General features: G+C 46.9%; 6 protein-coding genes across 6 annotated transcripts; 1 reads left to right on the top strand and 5 right to left on the bottom strand.

The window, feature by feature from the left end:
• Nucleotides 1-1,927: 1,927 nt before the first annotated feature.
• On the top strand, nt 1,928-2,877 carry F4813DRAFT_347147 (uncharacterized protein). The gene is made up of 2 exons (XM_049241922.1): nt 1,928-2,120; nt 2,207-2,877. The coding sequence occupies exon 2, from the start codon at nt 2,327-2,329 to the stop codon at nt 2,630-2,632; it is 306 nt and encodes a 101-aa protein (XP_049103275.1). The 5' UTR covers nt 1,928-2,120; nt 2,207-2,326; the 3' UTR covers nt 2,633-2,877.
• A 1,228-nt stretch (nt 2,878-4,105) lies between these two features.
• On the bottom strand, nt 4,106-4,624 carry F4813DRAFT_385842 (uncharacterized protein; the record flags this gene model as incomplete). The annotated part of the gene is made up of 1 exon (XM_049246314.1): nt 4,106-4,624. One exon carries the CDS (start codon nt 4,622-4,624, stop codon nt 4,106-4,108), a length of 519 nt encoding a protein of 172 aa, XP_049103274.1.
• A 2,035-nt stretch (nt 4,625-6,659) lies between these two features.
• F4813DRAFT_224944 (uncharacterized protein) lies at nt 6,660-8,393 on the bottom strand. Its single transcript, XM_049239845.1, has one exon. The coding sequence runs from the start codon at nt 7,995-7,997 to the stop codon at nt 6,795-6,797; it is 1,203 nt and encodes a 400-aa protein (XP_049103273.1). The 5' UTR covers nt 7,998-8,393; the 3' UTR covers nt 6,660-6,794.
• A 1,273-nt stretch (nt 8,394-9,666) lies between these two features.
• Nucleotides 9,667-11,099, bottom strand: F4813DRAFT_224920 (glycoside hydrolase family 16 protein). The gene is made up of 2 exons (XM_049239844.1): nt 10,432-11,099; nt 9,667-10,349 (listed from the first exon to the last, which is right to left on the bottom strand). The coding sequence occupies exons 1-2, from the start codon at nt 10,786-10,788 to the stop codon at nt 9,732-9,734; spliced, it is 975 nt and encodes a 324-aa protein (XP_049103272.1). The 5' UTR covers nt 10,789-11,099; the 3' UTR covers nt 9,667-9,731.
• A 1,172-nt stretch (nt 11,100-12,271) lies between these two features.
• On the bottom strand, nt 12,272-14,121 carry F4813DRAFT_347137 (uncharacterized protein). The gene is made up of 3 exons (XM_049241921.1): nt 13,457-14,121; nt 13,056-13,242; nt 12,272-12,999 (listed from the first exon to the last, which is right to left on the bottom strand). Exons 1-3 carry the CDS (start codon nt 13,933-13,935, stop codon nt 12,979-12,981), a joined length of 687 nt encoding a protein of 228 aa, XP_049103271.1. The 5' UTR covers nt 13,936-14,121; the 3' UTR covers nt 12,272-12,978.
• Nucleotides 14,122-14,233: 112 nt separating this feature from the next.
• On the bottom strand, nt 14,234-17,066 carry F4813DRAFT_347131 (glycosyltransferase family 34 protein). Its single transcript, XM_049241920.1, has 5 exons — nt 16,595-17,066; nt 16,093-16,530; nt 15,753-16,041; nt 15,045-15,703; nt 14,234-14,895 (listed from the first exon to the last, which is right to left on the bottom strand). The coding sequence occupies exons 2-5, from the start codon at nt 16,511-16,513 to the stop codon at nt 14,891-14,893; spliced, it is 1,374 nt and encodes a 457-aa protein (XP_049103270.1). The 5' UTR covers nt 16,514-16,530; nt 16,595-17,066; the 3' UTR covers nt 14,234-14,890.
• Between the last annotated feature and the right edge of the window lie 1,039 nt (nt 17,067-18,105).

Raw genomic sequence — 18,105 nt, 5'->3', positions numbered from 1 at the left:
GAGTATGTGCAGTGGTTGCTAATCCTGTTTCCCAAGTTCTGTCGTCTGACTTTGTAAGTTTATCCTTTCTATAAACCCAAGTACTATCCAATATTAGGAATAGAAAGACTGCAAGGGTTTCCTAATACGGTTCTTATCACATATCATAAACTGATTCGAATATATCTATTAACTACCTGTAGTTAGTGATGGGAAGTTCCTTTCACTAGCTCACCTAGTTCCGTTAACATGGCTGGAATATTGAAAGCCCAGATCCTAATGACGGCTCGCTAGTCATCAGACCTGAACATTTCTATTCTAGTAATACCGTAATAAGCGGTGTACGACTAGGTTGTGAGTTTGTAACATACATACTTGGTAATGTCTCATGCCGAAACGTAACTCACGAACAAGCTCACGAACAAACTACCTGTTTACCTGTTTACCTGTTTACCTGTTTACCTTCCTAACTCCGAAGCGCCGCTGTTCTATATTCTTAGCCCTCACTCCCCGACTTCCCGAGAAGCGCCAGTTGGAGAAATCCCATGTCACTCTGCTGCCCAATAGCGTTTGAGCCCGATACCAAAGGACATATTTGACGTCCCGACTGCTCGGGTAGGATGTTGAGAAGTCAGTGGCCGTCGGCCCCACCGTATCTCAGTAGCGACGAGGCAAGCGTCGATGATATTCCGCTGCAGAGTCCCTTGCCTTGCGCTACCTACGTAGGTCGCGCACTTCGTACAGGGGCGTGACGTGATAGCTGTGCTGCACGTAACAGCTAATGTGTGCGTGATGTGCGTGATAGTGCGCACGCGGTACCATAATACGTACACACACGCTACCAGTTTCAGCTGTGTTCGCTTAGCACACATAACCGTCCTGCTGAGTGGCCGACGGTCAGCATTAGAGCTTACAGTATATACCTACCCAAATATTGCTAGAGCGTGCGGGTCGCTTGGGAACGCTCACCGTGGGGGAGATGGAGACCATGGTAGAGATGCATCGAAGGAGCCGCCCAGCCGGCCCACTAGAGCCCCTTCGCCGTAGGTGGTTCATCGTTCATCGTTCATCATGACAGATGCTACCGTCGACAGGGGCTGAACCTGTTTGGGTTGCAGGGCTATTGATAAAATAGCCCGCGTTAATGACTGGCATGGCATAGCATAGCATGGCATGGCATGGTCGAATGTAGTTGAAAGGACCAAATGTTGGGACGGCCAAGGGTTACCTTTTCTTTCCAAACGGGTATTTCGTTCCGGACGTGCACCGCATTTCCACGCCCGGAAGGTGTGTGTTGCAGATCCAAGTCCTTGGGTCTGAAAACCCCCGAAAGGTAAAAATGATAAGACAGGCCCCAAACTTGCCGGTCTGATTTTCCCAAATTCCTTCTCAGACTGCCGACTTCATTCCTGGTACGCGCCCTCTTAGAGATAGACGGCCGAAGCCGAACTCGAAAGGAGGAGAGCAGAAACTAAAAGGCAACATCCTGATCGGGCACCCGAGATGTTGGTCGTTGACCCGGATATAATAGATATAGACATGAAACACGACGTTACTTGGGCCATGATTGAAGAGGCTAACAATGAAGAGAACTACCACTTGGACGTGATGATACCAAACATGTAATACCAAACATGTAATACCAAACGTATACATAATAAATGGTTTATGGCAACATTTGGTAGCGGGCACGAAATGACGAGATGCCACTCAACCAAGTAGACGTGAGTTCTGGTCGAGACAACCCCTCGGATAAGGGAGTCTGACATGTTTCTAAAGAAAGAAAGGAAAAAGAAAGCCCCCCCCCGTAGACTGGTCTGTAGGGTGTTTTCCCCGACGAGGAGGATTGTCCTCAGCATGGCTTTAAAAAAAAACCTGGGTAGGCGAGATAAATCTGGTCTGGGTTGGTTTGCCTACTGCTTATAAAAAGGGCCACGGGAATCCTCTCGTAGCGCACCAACGCAGGTTATTCCCGCTCGATTGCCCTTTTGCTATATATATATGTATATGTATATGTATATGTATATGCGTAAGACCTACATTAGAGAAGAGACACTGCTAGCAAACCGCATCTAATTTTTTCTTCTTTCTTCTTGTTGACGGGACCGTAAGAGTTTACAAGGGTTTGGTATTAATATTGGGTATTTTTTCCCTCTTTCGTTAGTGGCTTATCCCCCAGAGATCCCTCAATATGACAGCTCACAAACCGGACTGACCTTTGGATCAGGTGCTCGTGCTACAAAAGAGAGAGAGCGAGCGAGAAAGAGAGGGCCGCGCGGCGATAACCCAATAATTCGTTCGGCCGATAAGTCCATCTCTGCTTATAAAACCACCCGCAGCCGCCGCAATGGATGCCGTGCGTCATGGACTCGACCGTGGCTCGGTTCTCCGAGTGCCAGAGCCAGAACTGGAGCCAGAGCTGGAGCTAGAGCTTACGTACAGCCACGCGGAGCCCTCTTCCGCCCACAGATGGTTCCGTGTTGTCGTCCAGGACATATCGCCGCTTGGGACGAGCCATCGGGGACCAAGAGTGGTAGAACTCGCGCAAAAGTGGTGCGACCATCGAGATCGAGGTTGTCCGCACGACTGCGACTCGAAAAAAAGCTTATGTGATAGATGCGAGAGAAACGAATGTAGTGCATTTCACGGTTAAAAATGCCTATGGTCTATGCTTTTTGGTTTGTTTGTATTTTTGGAATGGAAACGGAGGAAACGGAGGAAACGGAGGAAACAAACAGATCTAGAGCGGGGAGTTCTTGATGGGTTGGTTGGACGGGCATCTATAATATTACCTCTTCTCAACTGTTTATTCACGTTGAACGTTGGGGGAATAATATGTATGTGTAAAGGAAGCAGTGGCTTGGAGTGTGCGTGTTTTATTTTTATTTTTATTTTTATTCATTGTTATTGTTATTTTCATGTTTAATAATAATCCCTTTCTTTCTTCGCTTTTACTAAATTCCGTGTTTATATCAAAATAACATCACACCATAATATGTCCCGGTTTCCCTGTTCCTGACGTGAGCAAAAGCAATTTCAAATCTACCTAAAGCACAACATATTCCGTACAGAAGGTTCATATCATCATCCGTGCTACCCAACCCTTCAGCCTGGTATGTCCAACCCTCCAACCTCGTGGCTGGACAGGGATTCCCGGTTTCATCATGGTGGGGAGATGGATTCTGTTGGCCCGACCTCCGGAGCCTTTCCGAAAGTCTGTTGCCTCCAAACCGGGTTGCGGGTTGCGGGATGAGGCAAGATTCCCGTAAAGAGGTAGGTAATCAATAAGATGCGCGTTAACAACTGCACGAAAACCTTTCACCGGTGTGGGGAAAGGTAGCTGTCATATCCATCCATCCCCCTGGGGTTAATTATTACCAACTACATTATACCCGCAGATCCCAGCGAAATCGGCCTTACCATCGAGCCATCTTATATTAGATCTTGTACAATTTCCGAGCTACGGTAGTATTATAAGTTAAAATTATTTAAAACACAGTTCACCTTATGTAGCTACATACTGCCTAGCTCAAATTATACTATAATTGCAATATTAACGTATACACTGCTAATATAGCTTAGAATAAGAATTACGGTATTTCGCACAGAACTTGGCCACTCAACCCGCATCACTATATCTATAAGAGGCCGAGGGGACTACAACAAAAAAATTACAAAATTCACAGCAAAGAAACACAAAAAAGCATTGGCAACGGAAAATATTTGTCATTGTCGAGTCAGCTCCGTATAACCAACACGATGCTCCAGTTGAATATGCAACATGAACCATCCAACTCCTCCGCATGCTCTCCCCTGTAAGTACCGCACCGCACTCACTCACTCACTCGCAACATAAAGCCTGCAATTATAGACATAGAGAAAGCGCTGTCACGCCTAGGGGGTATTCGGCCAAACCCGGCCAGATTTTTCCTAAACCGATATATTCGCCTCCGAAATGCGCCAAACGTCCCTCCCCAGAGAATTAATAATGTGATTAGACGGAAGTGAAGAAAAATATCGTCCGAATATTTTGAGCCGAGTGCTCTACCTCGCGAGAGCTAGAACTCAGGTTTGCCAAGGGTAATTGTCACATCTGGCAATTCCTCGGCTACCTCTATCCTTCCGCTTAGATTAGGAGAGCAGCACCCATAGCTACGACACCCATCAGCAGACCTGAGTGGACAGACACCAGGCCAGCAGCACCGGTGGTGGGGACTGCGGGCACGGAGGTCGACGGCGTAGCAGCCGGCGTTGTGGAGACCACCGAAGTCAGAGTAGCGTACGTAGTGGGGGTCGCGTAGCTAGAAGTGACGTTGGGGTAGGCAGTAGGTCCAACATGCGTAGTGGCGTTGGAGATGGGGTACCAAGTGGAAGAGATGATAGATGAAGAGGTAGATGAGGTAGAAGAGCTGCTGCTGGTGGTAGTGGTGTTCAACGCGACGGTGGGATAAGCAGGAGGCGTTGAGATCGAAGATGACGTCGTCGGAACAGAGCTGGTAGAGGGCGTGTACAGCGGGCAGGCAGTGTTGTCAGGACTGCACTTGGTCATGGTGATTGTCGCCGTCAGGTAAGATGTGGCGGTGGTGGTATCTGCGACGGCGGACGCGACGCTAGCAGCCACTGCGATGAAAGATGAGGCACGCATCTTGAATATTTTGATGATGGAAAATAAAATTGGGTATCTTTTTTAGAATATCCTCCTCGAGATCGCCGGAGCGGAAATGTTCCAATCGTGTAAGCTAAAATAGCTACTTGAAAATCACTGGATCTGAAGGGAGCGTGGATATCACGATGTGCTGATCTTGTGTGACGATCGGAATTGTAATTGTAATTGTACTTCGTTAGGACGTTATTTATTGTTGTCGAAGGAGTGACTGTAACCGCGTAACTGACGGGATATTTAAGGAGCGTGGGTTGCAAAAATGCAAATTAGTTTGCAGTTACAAAAGGGAATGGAAACGCAGTCGGTGCTTGAAGCTTGAGGGGGACGTTAAAAGGGGAGGAACAGAAGAAGGGAAATAGGCGGTGGGTGTGGATGCTGGCGACAAGGCCTTTTTTATTAGAACATGGGGAGGGGCGGGGGGAATTTTCGCAAAGCTGCAAATTCTTCCAAATTCTTCCAATAATACCTCAGAGACAAGGGCCGGGTTAAAAAGCTAGGTCTAATTAAGGCATACTACCTACCGACTAATGTGGATCGACAAACGTCTTCCAGGAAGGAACAAGGGGGTTTATCGACTACGGTCCCCTGCCGGGGTAACACGAATAACAGACAAACAGCCCTGATTGCGACAAAGGGTTGATTTCAAAGGGGGCAGTTCTATTGCTGCATGGCAGGCATGGTCGTGCCATTAACCCGCGTGTAATCCGCATGGCCATATTCATATTGTCAGCCTGTCAGTTGAATGGAGACCATGGACCAAGTCGATAAGAAAGATCAAAGAAAACGAAAACTATCTACCCAGGTTAGGTACTTCGGTAATTGTATGTATCTGACAACAACTCTCTGACTGGTAGAATAACACAAACAGACATCTTGGCAAGCAGCGCGTGCAGCGTGTTCCTACAGTAGCTCGGTACCTACATAGGGTTACTTTTTCATTATTGTTCCTGCAGGAAAGACGAGAGAGAGAAAGCGGGAATAAAGTCATAGCTCAGTCTCCTGTCATTGGAGCCCCATGTGCACTAGCCAGGAACCGATGGTCTAGCGCAGCCGCGTGCAGTTCCCTTTATAGAATTAGATCATCGACACTAAAGCAAAAACGGCTTTTAAGGATCTTCCTAGTTTATCTAGCCAATCATAGTCTATTTCAATGCGTACCATATAAAGAATAAGAAATTGTAGAAAGTACCGCATATGCAAGATACATGTAGGTATGTACATAGTGTAAGGTTCCAGTATTATGAGTCTAAAGTCTATTATGATTGTTTGCCTCCTGCCGTATATTCATCTAACAGTTATAAAGTCTTTAGGCTATAAACTATTATTCATTGCTAATGTTAGATAGCAAACAAAAATAATAAATCGCGCCCAGATAGGAGAATAATCATATCTCGAGTATCTCTCATTGGCCTACATCAACGTATTCTTCCTTCATTTCCCGAAATTACAAACACCAAACAACTGTATGGCATGATTCTGCCGCGCGACACACACACACACTTGGGCATATTCCGTATTGATCACCGATTAGGTACCTATCCAACCAAGATATCTATTTCCTGTTTCTTTGCTCCATACCTATGTATGTATGTAGGTAGTGCTTAGGTAATTACATATATCTCTAGGCGGTACCTATTTCTAGAACCTCCATAAATACAATCTTGGTTTTCCATTCAGCTCTTTGACTTCCTTACATCTTTCACCTCCACCGAAACCAAACAACTAGATCGCGCATGAGAAGACTAAAATGAGCCTTCCCCACTCACCTCGCCACCCCGAGATGAAAGGAGAGAAGTTCGTTTCTACTTCGAATCACGGCGGGGCAGCCAAGTGGTCATAGCAGCCGTCGAACTTGCGGCTTCAGCATGATTTACATACAGGGACCTGGGGGTTCCAGAACCTGGTCCCTGAGTAATGGTGCTAGGTTGGTATGTATGTTGTAGAAACAACAACCCCATGATGACACGTGAGGATTCCGACTTCATGCTCGATATGTAATGACTAATATCAGGGGAAGAGGTTGGGCTCTAATACATATCCACATACATACATACATACATACATACATACATACATACATACATACATACATACATACATACATTCATACCATAGACATATATATCTTGGGTTAGGTAGGTAACCTAGGTACTTAGTAATAATTAGGGCCACGACCGTTCCACGCCCCGTTGTGCATACCCGGATCGTACTGGTATCTATTAGCAGCAGCAGCATTTCTCTTCCCCGGGCCACCACCGCGAGTACTGCTGCTGGTGCCGTCGTGGTAGTAAGCATCGTCTCGGGCCGGAAAAGGGGAAGCCTGAAATTGATGCCAGCCGCCGCGGGGGGGGTCTGCATGGTGCTGGGCACCCCCCCACGGCGGTGGAGATGTCGGGGCGTAGGCATGGAAGTGAGTGTGGTTCTGGGGGTTTCGCTCGGGGCGGTCAGCGTGCGAACCCGCCTCACCGAGAATCTGGCCCAGGCATTCCAAAACTGACCGCTTGAGTTTCTGGTGGTCGGGAGGCATTCGTCCCTGTCCCTCAGACACGTACGGGTCGTCGAGGGGTGCCTGTCGTTCATGTGGTGTCGTGTTATTGTTATTGTTGTTTCTTCTGCTGCTTGATTGTTGGGTCTGATGAGTATTGCTACTACTCTTGGACGACGACGACGACGACGACGACGACGACGACGACGATTTCTGTTTAGCCTCCTGTTCGGCCTGTCGAAACCATTGGTAGTAGTTCCACGCTTCTTGCATGTTTTGCTGTCGCTGGCGCGCCTGTTCTTTATTCTTCGCGTCCTCCTCTAACATCGATCGGACTTTGCTGATCTCAGCGACACATTTGTCTTGCTTGGTGCTGTGCTCGCTGTAGTGCTTGTTGATCGCATCATGGGTCTGTCTAAGCGCGTCATTCACGCCCTGGACCACTGCGTGGGTGTTGTTAATATCATCACGGGCCCCCTCGAGAGTGCTTTGGGTGCTTCCGGCCAAGGCGCGGGCCACCGCGACTCCGCCGGAGACGACGCCCTTCAGCTCCTCTATCTTCTCCCCGATCTCCTTCGTCGCGCCCAGGCTGCCGTTCAGCGCCTCTCCATGCGAGGCCCACGAGCCACGCGTTACGTAGTAGGGTTCGTCTTTAAAATACTGCTCCATGCCGTATGGGAAGTAATTGAAGTACGGATGATACATCGCCACCGCAGTTCCTATTCCCGTAGGTTCCTGATAGAGTGCGTTGTCCGCTGCTTCGTACGGAATATCGTGGACCACGTTACTGCCGACTGCCCTCCTCAAACTCGCTTGCTTCTTTGCCTTCTTATTCCTGGGCTTGGGAGCTGGATAATGGAAGAAGCACATCACTCACATCACTAAGAAGTAAAAATGCGGGATGAACTCAGTTGCACGTTTGAGAAGATATACACGCCGCTTCTTTTTATAATCGTCTACGTCTAGAGATCGCGGGCATATCTTGTTGATCTCTTACAGGATAATACTTTATCCTGGCTGAATCTATTCTCGGACAAGACGAAAGGTGACCTTAGACACCTCCCACCGCCATTTAGATGTTGCCGCATTGTTGGATGCAAGAACCCGAAGCACACGTTCGCATGACCCTTTAGTATGTCTATGCAGGTTTTACATAATGCGGCTCCCAATATCTGATGTGGGTTGAGCTGTCTTTACTGGGCTGATTTCGCCGACGACACTTTCGCATCCGAACCGAGACAGGATATAGAAGGATAATCAGGGCTCATACTTCTTTGTCGCCATCAGGAGTCATCCAGTCACTCTATCTTTATCCTTTCGGGACCTTGAACCACGAGGCCCCATTCCATCATTGTCTTCATTAACGAACAACTGAACCCTTACCAATCGGGGAGTCCGAAACGCGTTACATCAGTGCTGGGATATGTTTTGATACAGGCGCTTCTGGAAAGCCCATGAGAGATGTGAAGCAAAATAACGACGTTAACTCATGTCTCAAAGAGAAGATACGGTTTCTATGGATAACAATCATCTGCTTTCCTTTTGTATCCAAGTTTTCATTGCGGGTCTAGACTACGGTATGGGAGGGAATGGAGTTCATAAGAATGATTTAGAGCTAGGATTTAAGGGGCAATGAAGCATTGATATAACGGCAACGTATATACTATAGATCTAGAGACAGGGATTTGCAATGGGTAAACGGGATTCTCAGCCATATTTTCTTGATCCCAAGAAAGAGAAACCGAAGATTTTTGCATCTATTACATGCGTGAAAATAACACTTCTCACGACACGCTCTTCTATAAATAGTGAAGAGGAATGCGGACCCTACATACACCAAGTTTTCAAACATGCATTTTACGTTGACGTATTATTGTAAAGACATGAGAGAATTTACGAACTTGGGCCTTTATGGCCTTTAGGGGTTTGCTCCCCTGTCTAGATAATTAAGCCAAGGAATAGCATCAGGAAGTTATGTTATTGTTCTTCGTATTTCAATCTAAGCTTCGTACTATAGATTACCTACCTAGTTACTACACCTAATTACTACCAAAATATTAGTTTTAAAGTGCAACTAACCCGATAGATATTCTCCTTTTCGTGCCCCTACTATACACCACACACACACACAATTTACCTCACCTTACGAAAACTTACTCGCGTCATTTACATTATAAGAGTGCGAAAAGCGGCAAGGATTAAATGTAGAATAAGAATCTTAAAAGTCAATGCTTCATAAATTCCTGAACGGTAAGTCCATTTGCTATGTGCGCATGCCCATAGTCCACCGCCCGCCGAGGCCTCAGAGGGGGGGAATAAATGGTGAAGAATATATACAGGTCGAAGAAGAAAAGTCAAAAATCCCAATGTCAGTCCCCTGCTATCCATCGGAGCGAGATACCCGGCCTATTGGGTATCTTTACTCTCGCCCCTGCACCCTAGTATCCTGCCGGATAAAATCGCAAAATGAATAAAACGCCATGCTTAGAACCTCTGGGTATCACTGCCCCTCCTCTCTCCTTCCGACGCCACAATCCAAGCCGCCCCTAGTAGAAGAGATCATGCCAAAATCTGTCCTGATCCCCCAAGTGTAATATGCGACATTTACGCTGTAAATCGTCTCCGGACAGCGCCGTCTCGCTTCGTCGCGTAACCGTCCGAGAATACTTTGACTGAGTTGATTAACCAGTACGAATTCTTGAACGCCTCTGGGTTCTGTGCCACGTAGTCCTGGCACGAGGAAGCCTTCGAGGAGCAGACCGGGTCGCTGCCAAATGCTTTTCCAGCCCAGTCGCCGCACAGCGTTGTGTCGAAGACGATCTGGTGCTCCTTGAAGTGGCTCGGGATATCACAGCCCTCTCCCGAAAACGAAGTCTGAGGACTGCCCCAGGTACTAGGGTCGGGCTGTCCCGCTGCGATATCTTGAGGGATGTCGCCGTTTCGCGGGAAGAAGAATATGTTAATAGCTGACGAAGTCCACTCTACAGCAAAGATACCGCCGCCTATCTCGTTGAAGCCGTCTGCGAATGTTTGCGTGTCTTGACTTGAAGTTCCGCAGCCGAGGTTTCCGGTTCCTGGAGCATTGCAATCGCCCTGCGAGAATGTACATCCAGGACCAGTGTGTAGTGTGTAAGTGCTGTTGGTGTCGAGGTTCACCCCTTCAATAATATCAATCTCCCCGTTAAACGGCCAGTCTTGACCAACGGTCCAGAACGCTGGCCACTGTGAATATCAAGATTAGTCACTATGTTTCTCTTGGGATTGAATTTGGGTGACTGTGTGCTGGGAAGGGAGGAATACTTACAGTTCCACATTGAGAAGCTGGCTGATGGGCGATGTCAGCAATAATAAGACCGTTACTATAAGTCTTCTTAGAGTTGACTCTCACGGATCCACGACCACCAATCGGATTCATGGTAGTGTAGTCGACGCCGAGGTAGACGGCATCGTTGGCTAAGCCAGCAAGCGACTGGGCATTTGCCTCAATCGCTGTCTGATACCTGACAAACCCGTTTGTCGGATCAGGGAAACTGAAGAACTCGAAGCCTTGGAAAAAGTTTGTCTGGTTGTACGAATCTTGTATTGTGTAGGCAGCTTGAGTCGTTGCAGCTCCGAGGGCTAGGGCGCCACCAAGGCGCAATATTGGGTTTGTGAATAACATCTTGTTGGCACAGTATAGTTCGCGTAAGAAGGAATGTGAACGTAGGCCACAGATATGTGTGGTAAATAAACCGTAAGGAATGGATGCGTGGAAAAGAAGAAAAAAAACACTTGCGCCGGGCAAGGCTACGATAGTATAGTGAGAGAACCGAGGTCGGTGTTGCAAACCAGTGCCTTTGAATTTAAATATGTAACAAGACAAGATCGAGTATGAAAGGCAACAGTTATATATCTTGAAATGAATGTGTTGTAACCAAACAATCACGCGGCTGAATATTTCGTTGTTGTTTGTTGAAGCAGCTGAAGCACGTGGCGGAGTCGAGAACAAAGATAGCCGTGACAAAGAATCACTCACTTGCTTTGATTGACAGCCAAGTAAGTAAGTTGAGTCAGGTAGTTGTAGATATAATGAAAGACAAAAATTGGACAATCGGTGATAGCCGCATAAGGAACGACGGCTGACCGAGTTGAAGAATGATGGAATCTACGTGACGGGAATGTGTTGGCCACAGAGTTAACAACTTCGGCAGCAACAGTCGTCGAATATAACAGACTCAGGAAGTTCCGAGGGAAGGTCGGAGAGAAGATAAAACATAACCAGATGTTTCCCTCGGCCATAAATAAATGAAGAAGGCACCATCAAAGTTTTACAACCTTCCTAAGGAATCCAAGGAATCCAAGGAATCCAAAGAAGATCCCAGCCAACTACCTGATATGTCACGTTCAACCCGCGCAGAGCTGATGTGTAGGATGGCTCGAACATTCGAACATCCTCGGACAGGGCCACATTATTCAATACAAACCGGAGTGATAGGACCTATGCCGTCCACCAGTCAATTGGCGAAACGAGCTTCCCTAGAGACGCGGACATGTGAAGCTAGCATGGGAGCCCGGGCTCACATCTTTAGACCGGAGAGCCAGAATGGTGCTGGTTGGAGGATATGCCACCGAATTTGCTGTATTGGAAACATTAGATAGGTAGTCTAACCAGACAGTAGAAACATCGGGCTAGAGTAGGAGATGGAGCCTCAGGGGGAAATGCTTCTTAGGATGCGACAGTAAGGCGCAAGTAGAAGGTCGAAGTCTGCTGGAAAGACCAGCTAGTCCCCGGCATTCCGGTTTTTGTGGAGGTGGACGCTTTCCAGGTCGGGCAGGTTTAAAAGCTCCTCAGCCAATAGTTGGCATGGTACCGATCGAACCTGGGAATACAGGCGCCACATCCTTGGCAGCGCGGCTGGCCCCTTATGTCTTGCATAAGGTATCTTAGTCTACTAAACGTACTATACTTTTAGTGATATGTACCTAAGGTATTCATTGCTAATGAATAACATGACGAGCAACTTCTGTTAATCAGCATAGTTACATGTAGTACTAAGCTTTACCTTTACGCGCCACAGCTGCTGATTGGCCTTCACCCTGTTTCTGAAACAACATGGCGAAACAAATTGCTCGAAACGGCCTGCATCCTCTGGGCATACCGTTGGATATCGAAATCTAAATCGGGTAGCAACTACTACACAATTTCAGCCCTCCGCCGAGTTCGCCGCGGAAGATCTACAGAACGCCAGAAACAAAATACCACCATATCTATACACTACCTACCTACATATGTTATCAGATTGAGCTGAGACCGTAGCATTGTTATATGCTCCAAGTTACCTATCTTCAACCTTTTCAATATAACAACAGGTCTTCTCTCTATTCCCTTGCTTTAGATGGTTTTGCTCTTTCTTCTGGATATTTAAAATTCTCACACCCATGCCCTTCACGCTTCTAACAGCCTTAAATAAATTAACTACGTTATAACTTAAGATGACTCCAGCCAGCTTCGATATTGCCTAAAATTAGATATTTATAAATTAGTAACCATCCATTATCCCTCGATACCCTTTGAACAGATAAATCCCACGAACGTCTATTTCGAGATGGTAGTAGCACAGCGCATTGAATTCATCTATATTCGGGGCTATCTCCCTTGTGAGTTGGTGCATCTTCGAACTCCCGTGCTACCTAGTAAAGATCCTGCAAGGCACATCTCACGTTTCACTACGTTCCCGAGATCTCAATCTCAACGAAAAGACGTAGGCTATCGAATCAGTAGTGTGGCTAAACTATCAAACATTGCCTCGAATGGAACTATAATCAAACGCATCGATTGACAAACGAAAAACTTGTGGTTGATCTCTAGATCTTACTTGAGATCAGGGACAGGCTAACGATGTTGTCAGTTTTGGTCTAGATGACTTAAGGGGGGGTATTATAACTCACGCATTTGCGAATGCTGTCACGAGCCTCGCAAACTTTCTTGTGAGTTGACCAGTCAAATCGCTGGCAATTTTTATTACAGTAACGAACCATCTTGCACCGACCACAGCGAAGGTCGACATTTCTGTCCCCGCAATTCATACAGACTTTGCTGACCATCTCTGATGAGGGAGCCTCGTCTGAAGAGAATCTGTCGATGAAGATATGGTCAGTAATCTCCTACCTAGCTCACATTTTCATGTATCGCCGAGTATCAGATAAGCGATGGCTAAGAAATTAAGAAATCAAGGATTTTATCTTTCGGTACTATCAACGATACGTTTTGCAAAATAACTGGTACAATGATAATTGTTGAATAGATACATACCCAAGGAATCTAGCAAGAATGAAAGTCCACTACTTACCCTAAGCCGCTGAACCAGAACTCATCACCCAGGTCATACTTCTGCGGACCTCGTTCCTCAGCTCGTCTTGTATCGATAAGACCCTTAGAACCTGTCTCCCAGGGTGTCCCATCGTTCTTGTACTCGTCGAGCGCCGTGACCAGCTGCAACTGCTGCTCGAGCGTAGGGAGCCAGGGCCGAAGGATTCGAAGCGCCCTCAGGTGGCGGTCTTCGATGATAACGCCGAGCTCCATGGCTAGCATCCCCAAGATGATAGCTATGCGCTCTCGCTTGTGGTGGCTGGTAGTTGGCTTGAAGTCACCGGAGAGGATCTTTTCGAACTTCTGGGAGAGCAGGCCGTCGTTCAGCTTTTTGATCGTGCCGGATCTATCCTCTTCTTCGGTTGGGTATATGAGGTCGCAGTCGCACATGTCGCTGAGGTCATTGGCGATATCGTAGTCATCGTCGGACTGCATGAGACCTTTGCCCCAGGCCGGCATCTTGACTATGCTTTGGAATATTGGATACGGATATGGTATGGGTGGGTATAGAAGAAGAACAGATTATTATGGGATCGCCGGTAGGGAAGACGAGACGATTTTGAGGATAACAATAGAGAGTTTAAGAAGACGGAACGGAGAAAACCGGCATCTACCTAAGGAGTTAATGCGACATGCACCGATGTGATTTCTGCTAAAAAGGCATTTAGGAAAGCGCCAATTGCTATTGTGTGTATTGTGTGTATTGTGTGTTGTAAATATCCGTGCTTTCCTGTGCGACAAACATTCTTTCTCTTTCCATGTATTTACCTCATGTAGTACCTCAAGAGGTAGGCTTGGTATTATCATCGATAATGGCTGTTACATCATATTGCTTGACTCATCTGGATCTTTTGTCCTTACTACCTACCTATACTACCTATCTGGCCTGGAGTGTGATATTGGCGTTAGAGTATCGTGGCATGGTTCACTCATGAAAACATATCTTCCACCAGCAAGCACGTATCTCAGGTGATCCAAACTGCAACCCGAATATTCAATATCATTGAATCCTTTCATATAACGTCAAAGGACATACATTACATAGCAATACAGATGCACATGAGCCCCAGTCCTCTTACTCCAAGCTGTCTCATCCCCTCAAACAGGCTGGCTGAACCATATCTCCTAGTGGCCCACGTCCATGATTAAAAGAAGCTGAGGATAGACACGACAGCCGAATAGGTAAACCCCGAAGACTTAAGCATGCCCTTCCAGTTGCAATGCAAGATGGGTATATTGCGCAACAAACAAAGCCGTTGATTGCGCCACAAATAGGGAGGCGTTAAGATCTCGTAGGCGGGGGACAAATAATATAATATTCGAATGAAGAGAACTATAAAATTACGCGATCCAGCGGTCCAAACCAGGAACTACGTTGGAATCAGGGCAATACCGGGTCCAGAAGGTAGTTATCCTATACTGTAACGCCGAGAGTTAGTAATCGTGGGCCATGTAAAGCTAATGGGTATGAATTGAGTTTGAGAAGGGAAAGGTTAAAAAAGGTAAGCGGTGCGCTGACACGTAGCCAAGGTAAAGGGGAAGTAGAAAATAGAACAGATTATACGCACACTTGACTTTCTGGCCCGTTATTTTCTCCCAAATTACGGCAACGAGGTCTTCTTTAAACCTCTCCCAAGGGTTGCGGTTTAGATAGTAGCTGAGCTCGCGGAAGTTATACATTTCTCCCCAGCAGTCGCGGCCCCATTCACAGCCTGCCATATTAACAACAAAATCTCGATCTTCCTGCTTATAATGGATGCGGGGGTCGTTTCCGTGGTCGGAGCATGCGCCAGTCGGGAAGCTGTTGATCTTTCGCTGTGGAAGGAAGGCCGTATGGCTTCGAATCCAAGGTTGGTTTGTGTATAATTGCTCTAACGCGTCTTGTTCTTTATGTTCCCACTCCATGTGTTTTTGCTCGTATGCTACCGGGTCCCACCATATATCCAGTAAACGATCGGTCCACTCGCTTCGTCTGATGAAGAAGGAGCCCAGGTTAAACCCCGAACAGTCCTGAGAGAGTATGAGGTTTATAGAGTCGGCGCTTCCATCTCCTACCGGGCTCAAAGACTCCGGATCCAGATAGTTGGCTTGAAGGGGATGGGAGATATTGAGGGGGTTAAACTCGTTTATGTCGCGATATATGTGCTTTTCTAGATCGTTGAAAATGTGATGCTGAAGCGAATAGGAGGGCTCCATGACGAACGTATTCAGGTCCAACCACCAAATCCTCCGACATGTTAGCGTAACGAAACTTCATAGCGCAGTCGGTTGCTTACCATTCGGCTTTTGGATATTTCCTAAAACTGTTCCTGATACTGTCCACCTTCTCCCAGCTTTCTCGCCATTCATGCGCATACCGCTTTTTGGTGCTCATGTCGACAACTTCGAGGTCGTAACCCCATCTCGCGACATACTTTCGTTTGTTCCTTACACTATCCCTTTCGATAGCCCACTCCCGCGCTCCTTTCCATTCCATCACCCCACCGCCAACATTTGCGGCAAGTATGATGACAAACTTCTCCCCGCCTCCTAACCAGCCTGCTCTTCTCCAGTAGTACCACAGGGCTGAAGCGCGGTTAGTTACCTGCACGGGTAAAATTTATGGCTAAGACTTACGAGTGATATAGAATAGTATATAGCACGCGAGCAGGAGTAACGCTATAGCCGCACGTATCTTCCATTTCCTACTCACTCGTGTAATTGCGGCTCTTATCCTTCCAAGGAGGGGAACCTTCCATCTGCCCCGTCCAAGTTTCTCTTTCTCTGCATACCTATCATCCGTTGCCGTGTTAAAAGATGGTAGGCTACTCGAGATGCGTCGCATATGTCGGGTGAAGAAGCCCTGGTTGTGTGTTGAGAAGGAAGGATAACTGGCAACACCTTGGGTCTTAAGCCTTGCAGACTCCCACGTTACGCCACCGCCGTTGGGCCCCGAGAAGGACGCCTTCGCTGGGCTGGATCGGCCGCTGTTGATATTTAGGCCAGGAGAAGACCATCCTCCTCCGGGGACGGGGGAGGGACTCCTGCTCAAGGACATCGAAAGGTTGGGTGTGCCTGGAACATAACTCGCGTTAATAGGGCTGTTTGAATCGACGGGAGGCGCATGTCGTCAACATACCAGGAATCGGACTCAGCGTTGGTTGCAAATACTGGGCCTGTTGGCCCAGATGCAGAGGAGGAACGAGATTATTACCAGGCGCGGAGACCGAGTCGTTCCCTGCGGAAGATCGTCTCCGACGGTGGGCGATCGCGGGGCGGTCGCTGAAAGACGAGGAAGAGACTTCGTTATCGGAGTCGACAGGAGCCAGATTTACTGTCCCTTCCGTCGCAGTCCTCAAGTTAAGAGGCTGTCGACAGGCAAAGACAAATATGTTAGGTAGATAGAAAGTCTAAGGTGGCTGAAGCCACATTCAAAGATGCGGGTAATAAAGGTGACAGGAATGTCTCAGTGATAACAACACGGCGACAGGACAATTGGTCTTGTCCCGATTGCGATTGGGTCTCTATCGGAGGAGAATTTGCCTATCTAGCAAAAAATTACGAAGTAGATCGACCCGACAGTACAATCAACAAATTTAAGAAAACAACTGTGTTTAATGTTGTCGTTCCATAGTTCCTTCTTCTAATATGCAGGGATTATAGATAAAATGCAGTAACCGTATCTGGTAGTCTTTAATAGACTAATCTTTTTTTTTTTTATCCTTCCAGATTGTCCTTTCCTCCTTTGCCTCTCCATCCTGCGCGACATTACTTAGATAGCCAGATAGCCAGATAGCCAGATAGCCAAGCAATACATGAAATTTCCAAGGTTGTAGTGTGGGATGGTGGGCCCCCACGAGCCGCCAAAAAGATCAGTTGCCCTTATTTAAGTACTACCTATACATATATGTACCTAGCATAGGTAGGTATGTAGGTTAGGTACTACCTCCTAATGCTGCTATGATATTATAAGAATTCCTACCTACCTACCACCTATGTAAGTAGGTTTGACTCGCTAAATAGTGTGCATGCATACAACTCGGGACACTACCTACGCATGGAAACCCGTCCAATTAAACCCTGCGTTCTGCCTCATCCGTACAGCAGAAGGACGGATAAGCCTTCAGGATGCACCTAATGAGAATTTCCCAGTTCTTCGGTGCAATTGTGATACAAGATGACGTGCCTCAGATTCAACTTGGAACCTTTAGCTTCTTGTGTCTGTTGTGTCTGTTGTGTCTGTTGTATCTGTTGTATCTTGCTTGATTAAGGGTCCTAGTAACCCATGATAGTTTACATGCACCCTGGCGAGATGAACTCTGCTGTTTTAAGATTTTCAGGGTCTAAAGGATAATTCAGATTAAGGTGGTACCTACAGTAGACGAATCTTCCATGTTTGAAAATCCTAACCTTAGCCCTTAAAGGCAAGAATCCGACGAATCAAGCTAATTTTCTATTAGATACGTATAGGTACGAAATAGCCTACTGCATAATACATAGTAGATTCACATTTAGAAAACCGTCTAGCCAAAAAAGGCATCGTCGTTCATTCTAGACCGACCTTCTATATACGAGAGTCGTATATAGAAATGTTACCTATGAGGCTACCCGAACTTCACACGAGTATATTAGTGTCCATATTTATTATAT

The sequence above is a fragment of the Daldinia decipiens genome (genome assembly GCF_022478715.1).
Source record: "Daldinia decipiens strain CBS 113046 unplaced genomic scaffold F4813scaffold_4, whole genome shotgun sequence".
Classification (NCBI taxonomy): Eukaryota; Fungi; Ascomycota; class Sordariomycetes; order Xylariales; family Hypoxylaceae; genus Daldinia; species Daldinia decipiens.
This window is presented reverse-complemented; position numbering and strand designations above follow the sequence as displayed.